This window comes from Bombus bifarius, unplaced genomic scaffold (assembly GCF_011952205.1).
Source record: "Bombus bifarius isolate JDL3187 unplaced genomic scaffold, Bbif_JDL3187 scf7180000008502, whole genome shotgun sequence".
Lineage (NCBI taxonomy): Eukaryota > Metazoa > Arthropoda > Insecta > Hymenoptera > Apidae > Bombus > Bombus bifarius.
In genome coordinates, this window is record NW_022884690.1 from 85,748 (window position 1) to 105,378 (window position 19,631).

Below are 19,631 nucleotides of genomic sequence, written 5' to 3' on the forward strand. Positions count from 1 at the left end.
GCAATACTAATGAAACAGAGAAATCTTTTTACTGTTTAGAATTTTTTGAAATTAAATTTTCACTAACGTACTTGTGAAATTTTGATGATCAAAATAAGACCAAATACAGCGATATGCTACTGTTAAGTCCGGTGACTCTTTGCGTAACACGGAATCCATTCCTCGGTCAATGCGGCCACTAGCTGTGCAAATATAATTAGTCGGACCGCAATAATCATAAGGAACTGTCATAAATCTAAGCTTTTCAATTTTACGCTTAAGCCCGTTAATTGGTATAAAACACCTTCAAGTCAAGAGGTTCCTTATGGTTATTGCTCCATGAGGAAAAAAGTAGGGAAACGGGGCTTTCCCATTTTTCCCGAGATTTTCACCCATAAGCGACCAGTGGTGGGGCGACCAATACCCAGCAAGAGTTTTCTGTTGCGACAGCACCGTCACCGAACTTCACTGGTTTATCATCTACAGATCGGTCAACACATCAGCACTGCTTTCTCATCGTTAGATCAGTCAACATCTCAGCACAGGTTTTGCATCTTTAAATCAGTCATCGGTTGAACTTATATCTATACGCACCGAGCGTCACTGTCTATGTCTACAAGTTGTTGGAATAAAGTGTGAATTGTAACCTGTTACCTCAGTGTTATAATCAATTCAACCACTTCTATCATCCTGACCGAAATAGAGGATCGATCATTTCGTGGCATCGATTCCATAATCGAAACGGGAATTTACGATTCCCGTTGGCGCGCTTCCTCGCGATCGCGTCTCTTCGCGAATGGTCGAACAAAGTGAGATGTATCTGAACACGGTTACTCAGTTAAAGCAACAATTACATGAAATACGGTATGTATGCACTACAGCCAATGCGTGGTCTAATAGAAGAAGGAGTTTCCTCGGTGTCATTGTACGTTGCTTAGGTTGAATTGCATTCGAGCGGCAGCCAGCAACTTTGGCATGTATGAAGTTCAAAGGCGTACACAGTTGTAATAAGATTGCTGATATTCTTCGTCAGATTCACTTAGAATTGGATTAAAGTTCTGAGATGATATTGGGCGTAGCGCTTTAAATAATCACTTGGTGTTTAGATCAACAATATATTTATTAACAAGTGTCTTCTTTTGATCGCGTCGCGTATCGCTCTCGGTTTCGCTACTCAGTCTCGCTGCGTGGTTACAACGCGACCTTTTCACTTCCTGGTTCGGACCTAACCGTCGATCGGATTCGATTCTTTTCTTATTTGTCGCCCCTCAATATCCCCACTATCCACGCGTTTGTTAGGCGTTCGCGACCGTTGCCGCGCGTTCTTCTCCAACGTTCGACGGAAGGACCGCTAGGATATAGATGGCTCATTAGGCACTTTGCTTCAGCGGTATACAATGTTGCCAAGTGTTGCCACTGTTCTAGTATAATACAGACAGTAATTATAGACAATGCCGGTAGCTCCGTAAATGCATTTCGTTTGTTTAGCATATCGTTTAGCATTGGTGTAGATACTTTTCAATGTGATAAATACATTGAGAGATTATCGGCAACATCTGCATCAGGAATCATGAAGATGAAAATTATCTAACTGATGTTGAAGACGATGCATCTTTCACCTTGGATATCAGACCGTGTTTATCACAACATTTTAGACATGCACACACTTTAAGTTTATGAACTACCATCGATTGCATGACGGCAATGTGTGAAAAATATGACACATTGCTCTTAAGTAACAACAACGTTATGTCCAAATGCAATGCATTACGGAAATGTACCGCACGTCTTAAATTTGCCGAAATTATGCAAAATACATACAGTTATACTTTGAACAGAACGGGAATAGCAAGATGGAATTTCCTATGCGATCTCGTTGCAAACACCACTAGTAAAAGTTTTAGATATCATCCAGGGAGAAAAAGGGCCACATTATGGCATTGCGCTTTCGGTTTTGTGTTTAGAAAAAGGTTAGAAACATTAATAAAAGGTAATACAAGTTCTGTACGCCATTAGTTAAAGGATTATTGAAGAGTTTCTATACAAGATTGGTATCATCTTTTTATTTTGCCACGATTGAGGCTAAGTAAACTGCAGTTATAGCGTTCTCGTTTTTATAATTCAAATCTCGATGGCCGAATTACATCGAAACGAGTCACCATCCACAATTACATGCAGAACTTGAAACGGTTGTTGCTGACAAGTACGTATAGATAAAATAATTTCCTTATTATTATTGCGATAACGTATGCAGTATTATTTTTTTACGTAACTTGTCTTCTCCTTTTTATGTTCCTTAGGGACCGTCAGAGGATATTGATACCACAGATGATGACCTTTTCGACTTTGGATCGTCACAATCTGAAATCTATAATTGAGTTTCTATTAATACAGAATTAGAAATCACAAAATTTTCTTCCGCGAAAGTCGTGATTTGCATACGTTAAAGGATTATCCATTGATTCGACGTATATTTTCTTTGATATAACACACCAATGTCTTCTTCTGTATCCGTGGAGAGATTGTTCAGTTATGCGTTAATGATAAAATTACCAAAGAATAACAAAATTTTATATTTAACGTTTGAAAGAAAGTTCATTGTAAAGGCCAATATAAAAAGAAGTGTACAAGAAAGTATGAAAAGAATACTTTATATTCAGTATATTAAACATGTTCCTTTATCTGCAACATTATATAATTATAATATAGTTATAATATATAAATATAACAATTACAAATGTTTTAATTGGGATAAACCTTTATCCGATTAAGTGATATTTATATTATATCGACTTCGAGAGAGGGGACTTCTAATTCAATGATTATATCTTTTTCTTTCCTTTTTTTTCATGCATCTTGTAGGATATACTCTTTCGTTAATCTTGTTAAGAAAACTTTTCCGATTTGTTTATTCTAAACTATGTTCTGTTTTAAAACATTAATTTCACCGATGAATGATATACCGATTTCGTGTATGTCTATCGATTTCCATGGAACGGCTTGATGAACCAAAACGATTCCTGTTGCATCTCATAGAGCATATTCTCCCGTTGGTCTCGTGATATAATCTTTTTGCGTTAATTTTTCAGTGATTGCTCTGCAATCGTTGAACTGATATTAAGATGCTTCGCGTAGGGTATGTCTTCCGTTGATCCCATTAAAGAATTTTTCACGCATGATTATTGTCAAGTAGTCAGTCAAGCAATCATGACCATTTTTATATATGCGTATCGATCGCTCTGTGCTGGATCAACCAGTTGGGATAAAACATACTGCATCTTGTAGAGATAGTCTAACGATTGGTCTCTCTTGTGAAATTTGTTCAATTTCTTTATTCTTATCGTTATTGCAAATGAACTGTCTTATTCGTCATTTCATTCGGTTGTATCCCACCGTTTCTCACAAACTAGTTGCTGGAAGTGATGAAATTGGGCGGTTGTTTTACAAAATTTTCATTGGGAGAGTACATCGCCCGGTTCTAAATATAAGTTTTCCATTCAATGCTGACTTGTTTCCTATATTTTATTACTAACTCCTCGTTTCAAAGATATTTGGGTCGTTTCTTGACATACTGGTCGTAGAAAGTAGGCTTCAGCTGTTTTTTTTGGCGAAGAAAGTCCTGGTAATCTTTGCATTTCTGCAAGTACCTTTTCGTCATAGGATTCATTAATAAATGTCTTAGGCGTTAAATCAGATGTAGCTAGGCCGTCTAACGTTTTAACACGACTAAGAGCAAAGTAGATTTGGTCCTTTGAAAAATTCTTTTTGCCAAGACCAATTACAGCCCTGTTTGGTGTAGTTTGGTTTCGTAATTTATATACAGTCACTACAGCTTAGGATAAGGGATAACATTCTGCGTTTAACGTTAATTTCATAACCTTTCATCGCCTGAAATGTTGCACTATTAGAGATATCGGAATGTAGCCATCGATGTCTTTGAATTTGCTTTCAATGGATTCGTCGTTAAATTTTATAAGCACTGAGTCCGGGAATGCCCCGTCTTCCAGCTGATTTCTTCAAAGTGTTGACGATGTAAATTTTTTTACGATTCCCGTTGCGCCGTTCATCAAACCACCAGAATTGACATGTTTCGTCGTAACATAATTCGTAATCTCTCAGTTAATGCTATTGTATGCAAGATTCCGCTGCATTTATTTACATTTGCAGAAATAGCATTCTTGGATGATCTTTTTCCATACCTAGCGAAACTCGTCTTACTGAGTAAGTAATGTATAGACAATGTGATTATGCTATCTCATTTTTGTATCATTTTCGTCCATTAATTTTGCTGTCGGGAATATTCTTAATGCTGCACCAACCACAAACTCGCAGAATAGAGGAATTCTCCTTCGCTCGCATAGTATTTCTTATTGAGGAATTGTTATATCGCCAAATCGTAAATTATTTAATAGGTCGATAAACTCTGTATCGTCCTTCTGCCTTATATTCGTGACGAGTTCGGAGATTGAAAATTGGTACCAAGAATTAATATCTGTAATGTGATTGTAATAATCACGTCACTGTAGTTGTACAAAACAACAACGTTCTTTTACCGGGGATAGTTATATGATGTCACCAAATACAAGTACATTTATGCGACATATTTCTTCGCTGGTTTTGAATTCTTACAGTTTGTGTTCTCAATCCTCATTTGTATAGTTTACCTTGGCACGTTTACCTGTTACGTCGAGATGGGTTTTTGCGGTTTCGTCATGACATAACCTCGTCTATGTCTAAATTATGAAGGTCTAGGCCACGTCGTGCGCTGTCGCGTGAACTATCTGAATTGCAAATTTTATTAAGTATAATTTGAATTTTATAAGAGTGTCTGTATATACGAGGATACTCTTTTCTGTAACCGTGATAAAATTAATTAGTCGCGTACCGATGATAAATTGTATTAAAGATTAATGAATATTCCTAATTTTTGCATTAAATGAAAATAAATGACACGAAATTGTAACGATAAATAAACATGTAAATGAATTTTAGACACTTTGTATTAATTTAACTAACTAGTTTAACAAAACATTTAACGGAAGCCTCTAAAAGACATTTAAAATACAATTACATAAAGTAATTAAATCGCAAGCAGTGCAAACTCATGGTATAGGTAGAGAATATTGAGAATATTTAAATAGAAAATTAAGCGTTGAAATTGGATCACGTAGATGCTATTTTCGGCAGAAAGCAGAGCTGTAGACTCTTTGTAGATGCAATGACTTTTATGATATCTTATTCTTTCCATTGACTTGTTAAATAGACATAAATTGTTAGCTCATCACGAATGGTATGCTTGATGTTTGATTTAGAGTAATACTGTGTCCGTAATTGTCCTGTAGAGATTTGGGGTCCATGGAAAAACGCTGCACATAAGTAAATTTTAGTAATAATTATATTTGTAATATTTGTTATATGCGATTAGTGTTATGGTACGTAAATGATTATTTTTCACGTAAAACCATACCCTGTAATGATTGATGATAAAATTATATTTTTCTATTATAAATTAGTCTAATGATGACGTTCCCTGTTAGAAAATAAGTTACGTTAAAAAAATAAAGAAATTCTCGGCAAAGCAATCAACGAATAAACATGTGATTAGTAACCAGTAACGAACTAGAAACTAACATCTTCCGCATTAACTCCGTTCATTTAATTATTTTCATTTCAGAGAATACGGGAAAATGTTTCGCATAAGGATTCTAGGATTTAAAGGACTAAAAAATGTGGTAATAAGATTTAGAGAAAATGTAAAAGTCAGTTTTGTTTTTTCAAATAAAATCATATGCCTTTTAATACGTTAATCCAGTTCGGCATTCTCTATAAAAAAGTATTAACCTATTTTTATCCAAAACTATATTAATTTGGCAGATATTTTAACTTGAATTTATCATATTTAACGTATGCAGTCAAGGAAAGCAACATCTGTAACATTTTTCTTGAGAAAAATTTTTCTTTCAAATCTCTTTTTTTGTTATACAATTTTTATAGTATGCTTAAAGTACAATAAGAAATAACGGTAGTCTATACATGTTATATAATATGTAAATAAAATTGCCCAGGCTTTGCCTATCCGTACTTATTAATTTTCCTGACCTTGTTGACAACGTAAATGCAAATACATAAGCAAGAAAAATAATTGAGATGGGAGTATCTGAATCAAAGTATACATTTTATCTCACATTATAATCACATAACAGATTCAAATCTTTTACGAGTGCGAACAGTATTTGTAACGATCGCTAACTAGCAACAGCTAAGACTGGATGCGGCGCTATCGAGGCCCTCGATAATACGCGCAACAGTTAGCAGTCATCACAAGAATTTATATTTTTTTGTCTTTATAATCAACAAAAATAAAATATCACTGTGAAAAATTAAAAGTGACCATTTGATTGTGCAAGAAAACTTACGATGAAGAAGCTGTATCTGTACCTTGTATTGGAATTATGCGTGCTGACCATGTCGCAAAGAACTGCCTTGGATAAATCGATTCTCAATTACATCTATCGTGGATATCGTAATTGGTTAACGCAATCCTTCGGTATGTCTGTTTTAGTTTATTTCGTGTTACGTCTTTATGCAGTAATATCATTTTCTTTTGGTTAGAGAGATGCTTTTTGGAGGAAAATTGAAATATCGTGAATCTTATTTTTCATAGACTAATGTTTCATTGTGAATATATATATTTTCGCGATAAAATGATAAGTTGACGAAATTTTTTTCGGTAAAAGTAGACAAAAGCTTGCACAGCACGGATAATTTTTCTTTTAACATATAAATATTGTAGAGATTATATTTTCAAGTAACATGCGCTATGAATTCTGTGGTAGCCTCTTCTGGTTCTTGAGATGAAGAATTTTGCAAACAGTACTTATTTCGAAATTCGTAACGAAACTAAACAGCAGTCCTGAAGTGTATTAAAAGTGACGAGCTGTTAGGTACAAGTGAAATCAAAAGGTGTCCGTATACCATTTCCATTTGTTCTTAAAATACTGGTCAGTCTTGTTCTACGAGTATAAGAGGCACCAACCTGATTGTGATTTCAGATGCAAATTGGGTTTTGGTTAGGTTAGGGACGGGGCGCGCGGGAAAAGTTGATACCTCGCCACTGAACGCCTTTACTTTATAGCATAAATCTTGAAAATATACAGTAGCTCAAGAAAGTTTTCACGTACTATTAAAACTCTAGACAATTAAAATATGCACGTTAAATTTAAGAAGTGAAAACAATGCTCTTATTACTGTAAGGTACAAGTACCAAGATTACACATCTATATGTCTAACATTTAGAACGAATCCGATATCGTTTGTAGAAGTTTTGAAATCATTCGTTGCAATTACTTGATCGGAGTTTTAACATATCGCGTGTAACGTTACATCACAGATGAAGTATTTTTGTAAGTTGTTTTAAAATGACTATTTCGTAGGCACAACAAATGAGGATCGAATGTCTCAACTACGGAATAAAAATAACTTTCAAAAGGAAATTCCAATACACGTCCCTTTTCCTTGCAACGTTACAGGTAGTTAACCAAATTTATGATTATTGTTATCAAATACTTCATGGTATCACTTGTAAATATTACATCATCGTATTTATTCCTTAAAATCATTATTCATTTTAAATCGCAGATTTCTTTTATTTCCAATAATTTTTACAATTTATCCTAGAGACAATCAGTAAATTTCTGTGGCAGCAAACTACAGTGAAGAACGCTGTTCTTCACAACTTGTAGTGGCTACAAGAATTTCAATGTGATTTTGAATTCATTCATAATTTTGTCCTATTAATATCATTTTTAAGATACATATGTAACATTACAAGTTCCTCACCACACTGTAGTTTAAGAATAGTAAAATTGATGCTTATCTTTTGAAGTTCATATGTATTCTAATGTCTTTACTTTAATTTGTTTAGCTGGCAGGTCTTCGAAAGTTCCCCATTCGGTTCACCATTTAAGACCAGGAGACATAGATGTCATTGCTGCAATGGGCGATTCTTTGACAATCGGCGCTGGAGTTACTTCGATTTATATGTTCGAGGTGAACATTGAAAATAGAGGCATAGTAGGCAGTATCGGTGGTCCAGGAACTTGGCGACAGTACCTGACTCTCCCTAATATTCTTAAAGTTTGTTCATTTCTTACATCTGCATTGTTTACGCATATGATTTGTGTTATCGCCATAAATGTGAATACTGAAATCTTTCATAGTCCGATTTTTCTATATGCAGGAATTCAATCCTAAATTAATAGGTTATTCACTTGGAGACGCTATAAGTACTGATCCAGCTGCGCAGTTAAACGTCGCCGAAGGTGGAGCTATGTCTAAAGATATGACTTTCATGGCGACATATCTGATTAATAAAATAAAAGATGACCCGAGGATAGATATCAACAAACATTGGAAGGTTCGTATGTTCCTAGACAAAATAATTATATACATATATGTATATGCTAGTGTGAAATTGGACAACTTTTTCTTTCTTTAATTAAAAATTATAATTGCATTTAATATTTAATCGTTTAAGCAATAGTACCTACATTTTTATGTTTTCCAGTTGATTTCGTTGATGATTGGAAGTAATGATTTTTGCATTAATACGTGTGCAACATCTCCATGGTCTATGTTAAATGATCACAAAATAGATTTAATTCATACTCTTAGAATATTAAGAGACAATTTACCAAGAACTTTTGTTGCTCTTATACCACCACCTCACTTAAAGGAACTGGTTGCTGCACACAAAGGAAGAGAGTCATTGCGGTGCTATGTGTCATCCATGATTGAATGCTCATGTATGTTTGCTTTACAATTTAGGGATCAAAGACCGGCATATTATGAATTAATTGAGAGGTTTGTATAATTTTCCGAATTTAACTTTTTAAATATTTTGTGCTTGAGGATTAAACACTTACAAGAATTTTGTTATATCATACTTTATATTTAATCTTAGTAATTATACATAAAAGGGGCTACTATTCCCATTTTAATGAAGCTTAAGTATGTTGTGAAACTCAACATTTTTCCTATAGGGGGTAAACTCACTTAGTTACCGAAATATTTAGAGAAAGCTGCTGCTACTACTATGTTGAATTTGACTTATAAGGCAACGTTTGTGTCTGCATGGTGTGTCCACTCATCTACTGTTGTATGTCTATAAACACATCGCTGCGACCTGCAAATAATCTCTATAATCCGATTACCTTAACTTTTATTTTATTTTATGCGTATGTCATTCTTGTTATATGTTGGTGAATAACTTTATTGAAAAGAGTTATTAGAGAACGACATAGATTCATCATCTTTGATTTCAATTCACATTAAGATCTTATTGACGACTCGGGCAATGTCGGGCTCCATTTTGGATGAAAAACACTGATAAGTATATTTATAAATTTATATTATGAGCGTCTATTCAGACGACGAGTTCGTATTTATATAACACATATCTATCGATGTTATCGACAGCGATCTAGGAATTTCAATCTGTTATCAATTAATATCAAAGGCAAAGGTATTAGTTATTGTTCAGTTAAGCAGGATATTGATTCTTTACTAACCGATACCAACAAGTACTGTACTTGAAACACCACAAACGTATCGATACTCGTCTGATACCGCAGGTAAGTTTCGGTACAGATTCTTGAAGCTAAAATAAGATGAGAATCGAGAACAACAGAATCGCGCTTTGTTATTTTACACGAATGAATATAGATCCGCAGCTTACCTCGTACAAGTCGTAGAAAAAAAGATTGTGGCATTCGAAAACATAAACCATCCTTGTAAGAAAAATCATAGGTTAGACGTTAAATCTGCTTATTCATTAAAATCCATAACAGCAACTCGAAAATCGTCCCATTAAATTTTCGAATAGAGAGGATCAATGTTTCCTCTAGTCCATTGCCACCATAAGTGATTAATATATTCTAGCGCATATAAACAATGTTTATACAAAATGGATACATGCACCGCGATCATCTCGTTCGGGGGTATTCTAAATGTCGTCGCTTCGATAGCTAACATAAACTCAACACTTTCGACATTTCGTGCGCATGCACGGAAGACGTGCGGAAGGTTCGATGGTGGGGTAAATGAGATACGCGCAGGACGTGCCTCCTGAGATTTCGCGGCCCGCGCGAGTTTGCCGATTGATTTTACGCGTAGCAATAAACATGACGAGGTCCTACACATGACAACCTCTAACATTTCATTTCTCTTATCACGAAGATCGGCGAGACCCTTACTCGAATGACGCGTGAACGCAAAGGGGCTATCGACTGATTCCGTGAACGTGTCGTATCAATATGGTGTAAATACCCCAACTTTCATCCTTCTTTCTCTCCGTAAATGAATCATCGACAATTCTCCTTCAGTGCGAAACAGTTTAAATTCACCTCTAGCCTTTACTAAATCAATGGCGTCTATCCCGATTAGGAATGCGGCATTTACCCTAATTATCTTGAAAAAGTGTTGCACCTTTCCATTACCATACCGTGTATCGGAGATCGTTAATTTTGACAGTGAATTATTCCACATAATCTGTAAAAAACTACGAACTTTTAGTTACTATGATAATCCAAATGATCACGGAGTGTAATTACGAAGCCAAAATGTGAGATGTTTATACTGAAAAAATGCGAAGTCTTGGTAACTAACAAAGGCATTTTACTTCTGTCTCAGCGCGGTGCGACATTTCGCACTGCAATCAGCTTATTTTTCTTATTTCACATTTATGCGATATTATTTCCCTAACACATTTCAAGTACCGTTTGATATATATTTTAATATGCATATGAAGAATAAGCTAGTTTGTTTCACTTTTTTAGGTGGCAAGAGATTGACGAAGAAGTCGCTAATTATCCAGAATTTCATAGAAATGACTTCACCGTAGTAATTTTACCGACTCTGGAACATGCAAAAATACCTGTTGCCGAGGATGGATTTACCGACCTCTCATATCTTAACGCTGATTGCTTTCATTGGAGTCAAAAACTACATGCACTATGTGAGTTTAACAGATGAAACTATACAATTATTTCATGAGTGTTACGTTGATAATCAAAAATGTTTTGTGTTTCCCAAGATGCGAATAATCTGTGGAACAATTTGTTGGAACCAGTTGGTAACAAGAGTGGCGCTTTCACTTCGCTATTTAAAAAATTTCTGTGTCCTGCTCCGGAAAGACCGTTCTTGATGACGTATAAAAATTCACAGAACAACGAAACTTAAGGATGGTTAGAGAAATTTAGAACAGTTTCTGTAAGTGGAAGATGTATTATAATCTTCGTATTTGCCTATTTAAAAATGATGAAAATTATAATCAGCAGATGTTCAAAAATAACAACCAATGTTGGATCCATAACAATATTTAATTTTTACTGTGGTATTTCAGTCATTGTCATATTGATCTTATAATTTAAGTTCTTTGCGAATAAAGGTAATAAAGAAAATTAATAATACGTTGACCAATGGACGTTCAAAATCAACGCAAAATTCAGCTTTTTCGAAGATGTTTCGCTTTTCCTATCTTTTCGCTTTAGTTAGCTAGTTGCTTATTTCCCCTTTCGCTTTTGTTTAAAGTATATACGTATATAGCATATCATTGATATGTTTTGAGCGTGAGTCGCGCATGAATCCCGAAATGAAAGAAGGAAGGAGATCTCCAGGAAAGAAAAAGAATCTACTTTTCATATTCACATAATCGTCATTAAATCATAATTTGTATTTTACAATTTGTGCAGCTGGACAATCGGTAAATTTTTCTAGCTAGTGTAACATGACCGAATGTCAGATATTACCGAGATTTGGATGGGTGATCGCCTGGGAACTCCATGTGGCGTTGGCGAAGCGCGCTGGGCTCGCTGCGCCCCCCGGTGAGGTTCGGGCTTTGGAGCTGGCAGCTCAGCGCCTCGGGGCCGCCAAGCAGTCTGGTAGGGGAACCGGTCACGGTTGCTCAGGCGAGGAGGCGCAATGTGATATGGCCACATACCGCTCCATCAGCGCGCGGAGGGGGGGGCTGTTGTGTCGCTCGCACCGGTTCCCGGGCCTCTCTCGATGGCAGCCGGGACGGTCATCGTGGAGGTTTTAGTCGGTTGGAGTCCGACACTACCACGCCGCTTTCCCCAGAAGCGGCCTGGTGTCCGTGCGAATTTCCTCCGCGTAAATATATATGTCGGAGATAAGAGGACACCGGTGCCTTCCCTCTGAAACTTCGGGAAAATCCATAAAAACATTGTAATTAAAATCTACAGTTGTAATTAAACGATTTGCCGTCATTCTACCCAATTGTATTTGTTTGAGACTTGTGACAATGAGCTTGGGCTCAAGGCGACAATTAGTCGCCGAACGTAGCCGCGGTCAACGGGACGAACTCTCCGTCTAACAAAGGCATTGAGTAACCCTATAGCTCTCCTTAAAAGAAAGATTTGTAGCGGCACGTGGCAGTAAACATTCCAACGGTTTCTGTCCCGTAGCTCGCCACACGCAGATCCTATTCTCCGGGCAGGATGTTTACCAGATGCCGACGCGTCTCCTCAGTACGTGATCGGCTAGCCCGAGGACCGTTATAAACACTAATATCTAGTTACCTAAAATCCTTCAACAGATAAACCGTCTTTGTCCCAGTTACAGGAAGACAGGAGAGACCTATTTTTCCACGAACGACGTCTCCCACTAGCAACCTTCCCTAGAGAGCGGCTAGCATCCTTTTCTAACTACCGATATGGAGATTGGCCAATTAGCAGCAACGTCAATTTCCCTTACTTTCCGAACGTAGGATGTCCCCGACGAATCCGATGATCTCGTGTCCTTAGACACACCCCGTCATAGTTTTCCTCTGAGGTATCACCGGGACGGAAAGTCATTCTCTCTTGCGATCTCATCGACAAAAAGATTAACGTCTTACGGTCAGTGAATATTAACAAAGAATCCGACTTAGATTTTTACGAGTGCGTACGACTACCATCCCGTTGTCCGCGGATTCGTTATCGAACCTAAGACCATTGTCACTAGCGTCGCGAGTGTGTGATCATTGTGAGTTTGTGTCAACTCTGTAACAATTTTGTGTGTGTGTCAATAAAAATAACTTCAGTGTAAAAAACATGGATAGCTTCAGTGAGGAATCCTTACCTGTCCCAAGCCCCCGCCACGAGGACGACTCGGGCCCAGATTCGGACGTTGTCTCGACATATATATAGAAAAAAAAGATATTACCGAGATAACGTATGTTTCTTTTAAATTTTTTTTAGATTAAACTTCTACCAACGTATTTGTAAAATCTTTTTGATTAAAATGAGACCAGACACGGTGTTACGCCATGCGGCTTGCCATAGATCATATTCTTAACTGTCGGTCGCGGCACTATAATGTCGCGGACGGATCGTCGCGGCTGCCCGGCAAATAAACATTGTAGTGGCAAGCGCATGGTTCATTAAGCAGAGCGACCTCCAGAAACGTCGATTCGTGGCCGTTATTTTATCTGGCGTAAACGAATGTGGCGTGATCCGAACGAGTGGGGCTCGCCTTCCAGAAAAAACCAACAAATCGAAGGGCGGGCAGAACGTTTCGAGAAGCCAAACGGTCAATACATATCTTATATCGCGCATTACGTAGTTACATTTCTTTTGTTGTTCCATTTATATCTTTCTAATTAATAAGTTGTTGAAATAAACTTAATTTATTAGTGTTAATACAGTGCTATATTCATTAAACCACCTCTGTTATCCTAAACGAAACAGGGGAACGACTATTTCGCGGCGTCGATTAACATGATCGTAGCGAGAATTTACAACTCTCGTTGACGTGCTATCTCGCGATCACGTCTCTCCGCGAACGGTCGTAATATTTTGGTCCTTCGAGCCGGATCAAGTGCCAGTGAAGAGTGCACTTACCAGTGACCACACAGTGCCACGTGACTTTATCAAAACCAGCAGCGGGAGCAGGAGCATCCACTACAGCGAAACCAGTGACGTCAGGCGCGTCATCTTCGAAGAAACACATCCCATTGGCAAAGGAACGTAACCACGCAGCCTTCCGTCGCAGCTGGACAATCATCAACGCAACGAATTTCACAACTTAACAATACAACCGAACGAGTGGCCGTCAGGAAGGAACAAGGCGTTCCTCACCAAACATACACGCGACCTCACGCCGCACGACAGTAAGGTAAGCTCGTTCCTTATTTCGACCATCTCCTATCCTCGGCAACGATGACGAGCGAAGACCAACTCATCTCCCTGCGTCGGAGACGAGGCTATTGTAGCGGCCGATTCACATACTTATCGAACCGACTGGACGAGTACGAGCAATCCGACAGTCAGCAAAACTCCTTATTAACGAATTACGAGAAACAACTGACCGAAGTTGCGAGTCAATTCGAAGCGATCCAACTCGAATTAGAAGTATTAGACGAGGAGGAACAAGCACGCGGCTTCGAAATAAGGGACCAGTACGTCGCGGTAGACACAAGGCTACAAAATCTTCTGAGGAACGCGCAAACAGCTTCGCCGTCGACATCCATAAACCTTCCAACCTGTGCATCATCCGCAAGTTTAAATCCGATATCCATTAAATTACCAGATCTTCGGCTCCCTACTTTTGACGGAAGCTTAGAAAAATGGAACACGTTTTATGATACCTTTTCCTCCACAAGCGATAAAAATCCTAGTCTCACTGACATACAAAAATTCCATTACCTGCAGTCCGCCCTGCAAGGAGAAGCAGCCGATTGTTTAAACGCGTTACCCCTTAGTAATGTAAACTACAGTCAGGCTATAGCCGTTCTCAAGGAGAGTTTCGAATGTACACGATACACAGCTTTCAGTCACTGCATGGCAATAATTGATTATCCAAGGATAACCAAGGAATCTCCAACGGAATTAAGGCGCTTAGTCCACACATTTAAACAACACATATATGCATTGAACAAATTAGGAGAATCCTACCTCGATACCAGTGCTACGCTCAACAGCCTCATCCTCTCGAAAATACCACTAAGTATCCAAAAGCAATGGGAAATGACGCTGCCCAATAACGAGGTGCCTCCGTACATTCATTTACTAAACTTCCTAGAGAGATTAGCACGAAGCTCCAGACCGATCACCAGGGTCAGACAAACAAGAGAATCACCGGAACAAACTACTCCGGTCCGTCAACGCGCATCACGAGGGCATGCACTTACGGCGACACAGGTTACTCCAACATGCCCCACCTGTCAAGGACCACACCCCATTTGGAGATGTGACACCTTCAAAACCAAATCCCTTCGCGAACGCATTCGGGAGGTCAAAAGAGCATCACTATGCGTCAACTGCCTCGGGAAAGGGCACACAACGCAGCATTGTTTCGCAGGATCATGTCGCGTATGCGGAGAACGACATCATACAATGCTGCATAGGACAAAACGCCATTCAGGATCTCGTTCCAGCACGTCCAGCCCGAAATCTTCCCCATCAAATAGCCGATCCACAACACCTTCTTTGCCACCCTACGTATCACTCACTCGTCGCAAAAGGCACACAACAGACCACAGATCGGAAACACCACGAACAGCCGCGTCTCCAAGTCCACCGCCCATTGACAAACGAACACACAACCAATGACGCCGACGATCGACGACTCCGTTGATGACCGAACATATCAGATCAATAGCATCCGAATTACTGTTCAATGATCTAGTCATCACAGCGCAGATTAACATTTTGAATGATAAACAGCAACCAATCCGTTGTCGAGCGTTGCTCGACACCGGATCCAGTATGAATTTCATTACCGAGGAATTAGCAAAATCGCTAAAGATAAGGCAAAACAAATGTTCGGTCCCGATCGGAGCTCTAGATACCTTGACAACGACTTCTAAGCGACACATCACGACCACGATCACTTCCACTGACGGTACATACACGCGGACATTAACGTTCCTTGTCATTCCAACCATATCAACCTTCATTCCCAGCGAACCCATCGATCGTTCGACACTTGAGATACCAAAAAGTCTCAAATTGGCCGATCCACGATTTCATTTACCAGCTCCGATAGATGTACTACTAAGCTCAGGTTCAACACTCGCGTCGATGTGTGTGGGACAAGTCAACCTCACGCAGCCAGACGAGCCTGGACTGCGTCTGCAAAAGACGCGATTCGGATGGGTAATCGGGGGGAGTCCAACTTCCCAAACCGCGACAAACATATTTCACACATCCACGACGACCGTACAAGCAGACCTCGCGCGGTTTTGGGAAATCGATGAAGGACCCTCAATTAAACATATCTCAGAGGCAGATCGACGATGCGAAGAACACTTCCAAGCCCACACCCGACGCACCAGCGAAGGACGATACATCGTCGCTCTACCTTTGAACGATCAGCTTCAGTCACTCGGATCCTCTAAAACGCTGGCGAGTAAACGACTCGCCTCACTCAATCGCCGATTCCAGCACGACAAACGCTTCGAATCAGAATATCGAACGGTAATACAGGAATACCTGGCGTTGGGACACATGACGAAGGTCAATGACAACCACTCCGACGACAACGGATACTATTTACCCCATCATGGCGTGACCAAAGCATCGAGTCAAACCACCAAACTCCGTGTAGTTTTCGACGGATCGGCACCAAGCACTACCGGAACCTCCCTAAACGATACACTTTACACAGGACCCAAGTTACAGGAAGATTTATTTTGTATATTAATTAGATTCCGCGCTCATCAATACGTACTCACTGGCGACATCGAGAAAATGTATCGGCAATTCCTCGTACGACCAGAGGATCGGAAATATCAAAGGATATTATGGCGCAGCGCGAGTGGAGAAACAGAAACATATGAGCTTAACACTGTAACGTTCGGTTTATCCGCAGCACCGTATCTAGCTATTCGGTGCCTCAAGCAACTGGCAGAGGACGAAGGACATCGATTTCCACGTGCAGCACAGGTACTGCAGCGGGATTTCTACGTCGACGACGCTCTCACCGGAGCTGAAACGAAGGACGAAGCCCTCACGCTCAGAACAGAACTCACCAATTTACTTCAACTGGCCGGCTTAAACATACGAAAATGGGCGTCAAACGATAATGACTTATTACACGGACTTTCCTTAGAAGAAACAAATCACCAACATTTTTTGGGCGACTCGCAAACCTTGAAGACGCTGGGGGTGTTTTGGAATTCATCCGACGACTCTATTCTTTACTCGGTCGAAGTCAAACCCACGCCCTCCCGAGTCACGAAACGAATCATCAGCTCGGAGATTGCAAAAATTTACGATCCGCTCGGTCTGCTCGCACCGGTGATTGTTCGGGCCAAGATGCTACTTCAACGAATATGGTCGTCGAAAATCGATTGGGATGAATCACTTCCGATCGAGTTACATACAGAGTGGGAAAGGTACTATGCCCAATTACCCTTATTAAACAACGTCAGGTTCCCACGCAAAGCAATAATCGAGTCCGCAATGGAAATTGAACTGCATGGTTTCTGCGATGCCAGCGAAAAGGCTTACGGAGCCTGTGTTTATCTCCGAACCCTTAACATCAACGGCCGTGTTTGGACCCAACTTTTAACCGCAAAATCGAAAGTCGCCCCACTCAAGTGCCAGACCATTCCTCGGCTCGAGCTGAGCGGAGCACTCCTTCTTACGTCTCTGATGTCGACAGTACAACAAGCCATATCACACAAAATTACTCGAACTATCTATTGGACCGATTCCACTATCGTCCTCCATTGGCTCAATACATCACCTCACACCCTTAAAACATTCGTCGCTAACAGAGTCTCCGAAATTCAAACAAAAACCAGCATCCGCGATTGGCGCCACGTTCCTACCGACGACAATCTCGCGGACTTAATATCACGCGGCCAAACACCCGAAGAGTTTCTGCGCCCAACCATCTGGCAGCACGGTCCTGCATGGCTCTACCAGTCGGAAGGCTATTGGCCGACATGGGCGCTAACACCGCAAATTGAAGTACCGGAGCAGAAAGGGGCGATTTGTCTGTCCGCAAACCCCGCCGATTACAGTTTGTTGCAAAGGTATTCATCCTGGCCCAAGTTGATACGAATCATAGCTCGTTGCCTCCGTTGGAGACAGAAAAGGAACCGAGCGGCACCCCTAACCGTTACCGAATTACGCATAACGCACAATAAGCTGATAAAATTGTTGCAAAACATCCATTTCTCCGAGGAAATTCGTACACTCCAAAAAGATCGGAACGCGGCGATAAAGGGTAAGCTCACGCGACTCAATCCGTTCATAGACAAGGAAGGAATATTGCGAGTCGGGGGTCGACTCAGTCATTCGTCGATGACCTTCGCCCAGAAACATCCCATAGTATTACCCAAGTCATTCGTTACAACACGCATCATAGAACACGAGCACAAGATCCACATGCATTCCGGAACGCAGGCTACGTTATACGCAGTAAGACAAAGATACTGGCCCATCGACGGTCGAAGTCAAGTATGGCGGGCGATCAAAGGCTGCGTCCGCTGCTGCCGCGCTCAACCACCGCCGGTAGAATTCGTGATGGGTAATCTGCCGGAGGCGCGAGTAACGGAATCTCGCCCATTCACAAACGTCGGCGTCGATTACTGCGGGCCGTTCCACATCAAGGAAAAACGAGATCGTAACCGTCGTCAGATAAAGGTATACGTAGCCATTTTCGTATGCCTAGCAATTAAAGCGGTACACATCGAGCTCGTTGACGATCTCACTAGCGAAGCCTTCATCGCCGCTCTTCGCAGATTTATCGCTCGACGAGGGTATTGCTCCACCATCCATTCTGATAACGGTACCAACTTCAGAGGAGCAAGCAACGAATTACGAGAGCTTCACGATTTATTACAATCGGACGATCACAAGGAAAAAGTAACCGCATTTTTAGCCGACAAACAAATCGAATGGCGCTTCATTCCCCCTCATTCACCGCATTTCGGTGGGTTATGGGAAGCAGCGGTGAAGTCATTTAAACGCCACCTCAGGCGTGTAGCCGGCAACGAGTTACTCACCTCTGAACAATTGAATACTCTTATCATAGAAATAGAAGCAGTCCTCAATTCCCGCCCGCTAACTCCTATCTCCACCGATCCAAATGATCTCCTAGTCCTCACTCCCGGACATTTTCTCATTGGCGATTCACTAATGTGCTTACGTGATCGAGATTTCAGAGACATTCCATCGAACCGACTCTCCAGATGGCAGCATACCCAACAGCTTAAACAGCATTTTTGGAACCGCTGGCATAAGGAGTATTTGAACGAGTTAACCAACCGCAATAAGTGGAGCAAGGGTGGACACGGCATCCAAAAAGGCACAATCGTCATCCTCAGAGAGGACAACGTTCCCTCCATGCATTGGCCTCTGGGCCGAGTTATCAAGGTTCATCCAGGCGCCGATGGTGTCATCCGGACAGCTACAGTTCAGACGGCAAAGAGCGTTTTGGATCGGGCCGTCAAAAGGCTTGTCCCACTGCCAATTCAACCCGATCTCGAGAAACCCGAACAACTAGCCACCGAGACGAACTAAGATAGGAACTTCAACCACATCTCGCTAATTTGATCGGTACCCTCTCAACGGGGGGAGAATGTTACGCCATGCGGCTTGCCATAGATCATATTCTTAACTGTCGGTCGCGGCACTATAATG

General features: G+C 40.3%; 3 protein-coding genes across 3 annotated transcripts; all 3 read left to right on the forward strand.

Moving 5' to 3' along the window:
* The first annotated feature begins 6,261 nt into the window (after positions 1-6,261).
* On the forward strand, positions 6,262-11,234 carry LOC117213146 (phospholipase B1, membrane-associated-like). Its single transcript, XM_033458496.1, has 7 exons — positions 6,262-6,526; positions 7,413-7,508; positions 7,904-8,115; positions 8,219-8,395; positions 8,546-8,841; positions 10,815-10,993; positions 11,072-11,234. The coding sequence occupies exons 1-7, from the start codon at positions 6,397-6,399 to the stop codon at positions 11,215-11,217; spliced, it is 1,236 nt and encodes a 411-aa protein (XP_033314387.1). The 5' UTR covers positions 6,262-6,396; the 3' UTR covers positions 11,218-11,234.
* Positions 11,235-14,195: 2,961 nt separating this feature from the next.
* LOC117213150 lies at positions 14,196-15,587 on the forward strand. Its single transcript, XM_033458500.1, has 2 exons — positions 14,196-14,434; positions 14,594-15,587. Exons 1-2 carry the CDS (start codon positions 14,196-14,198, stop codon positions 15,585-15,587), a joined length of 1,233 nt encoding a protein of 410 aa, XP_033314391.1.
* A 24-nt stretch (positions 15,588-15,611) lies between these two features.
* LOC117213151 lies at positions 15,612-18,921 on the forward strand (the record flags this gene model as incomplete). Its single annotated transcript, XM_033458501.1, has 3 exons — positions 15,612-16,133; positions 16,464-16,671; positions 16,849-18,921. Coding segments are annotated over exons 1-3 (2,803 nt in total), but the record flags the coding sequence as incomplete, so codon positions are not given.
* Positions 18,922-19,631: the final 710 nt, after the last annotated feature.

What these genes read in the sequence shown, in the direction of transcription:
- LOC117213150 (XM_033458500.1), top strand. Translation starts at nt 14,196, where the DNA reads ATGACGAGCGAAGACCAACTCATCTCCCTGCGTCGGAGACGAGGCTAT. An exon ending in GGCTTCGAAATAAGGGACCA is followed by an intron (nt 14,435 to 14,593) that starts GTACGTCGCGGT and finishes TTTTGACGGAAG; the next exon opens with CTTAGAAAAATGGAACACGT.
- LOC117213146 (XM_033458496.1), top strand. Translation starts at nt 6,397, where the DNA reads ATGAAGAAGCTGTATCTGTACCTTGTATTGGAATTATGCGTGCTGACC. An exon ending in TATTATGAATTAATTGAGAG is followed by an intron (nt 8,842 to 10,814) that starts GTTTGTATAATT and finishes TCACTTTTTTAG; the next exon opens with GTGGCAAGAGATTGACGAAG. An exon ending in TCAAAAACTACATGCACTAT is followed by an intron (nt 10,994 to 11,071) that starts GTGAGTTTAACA and finishes GTGTTTCCCAAG; the next exon opens with ATGCGAATAATCTGTGGAAC.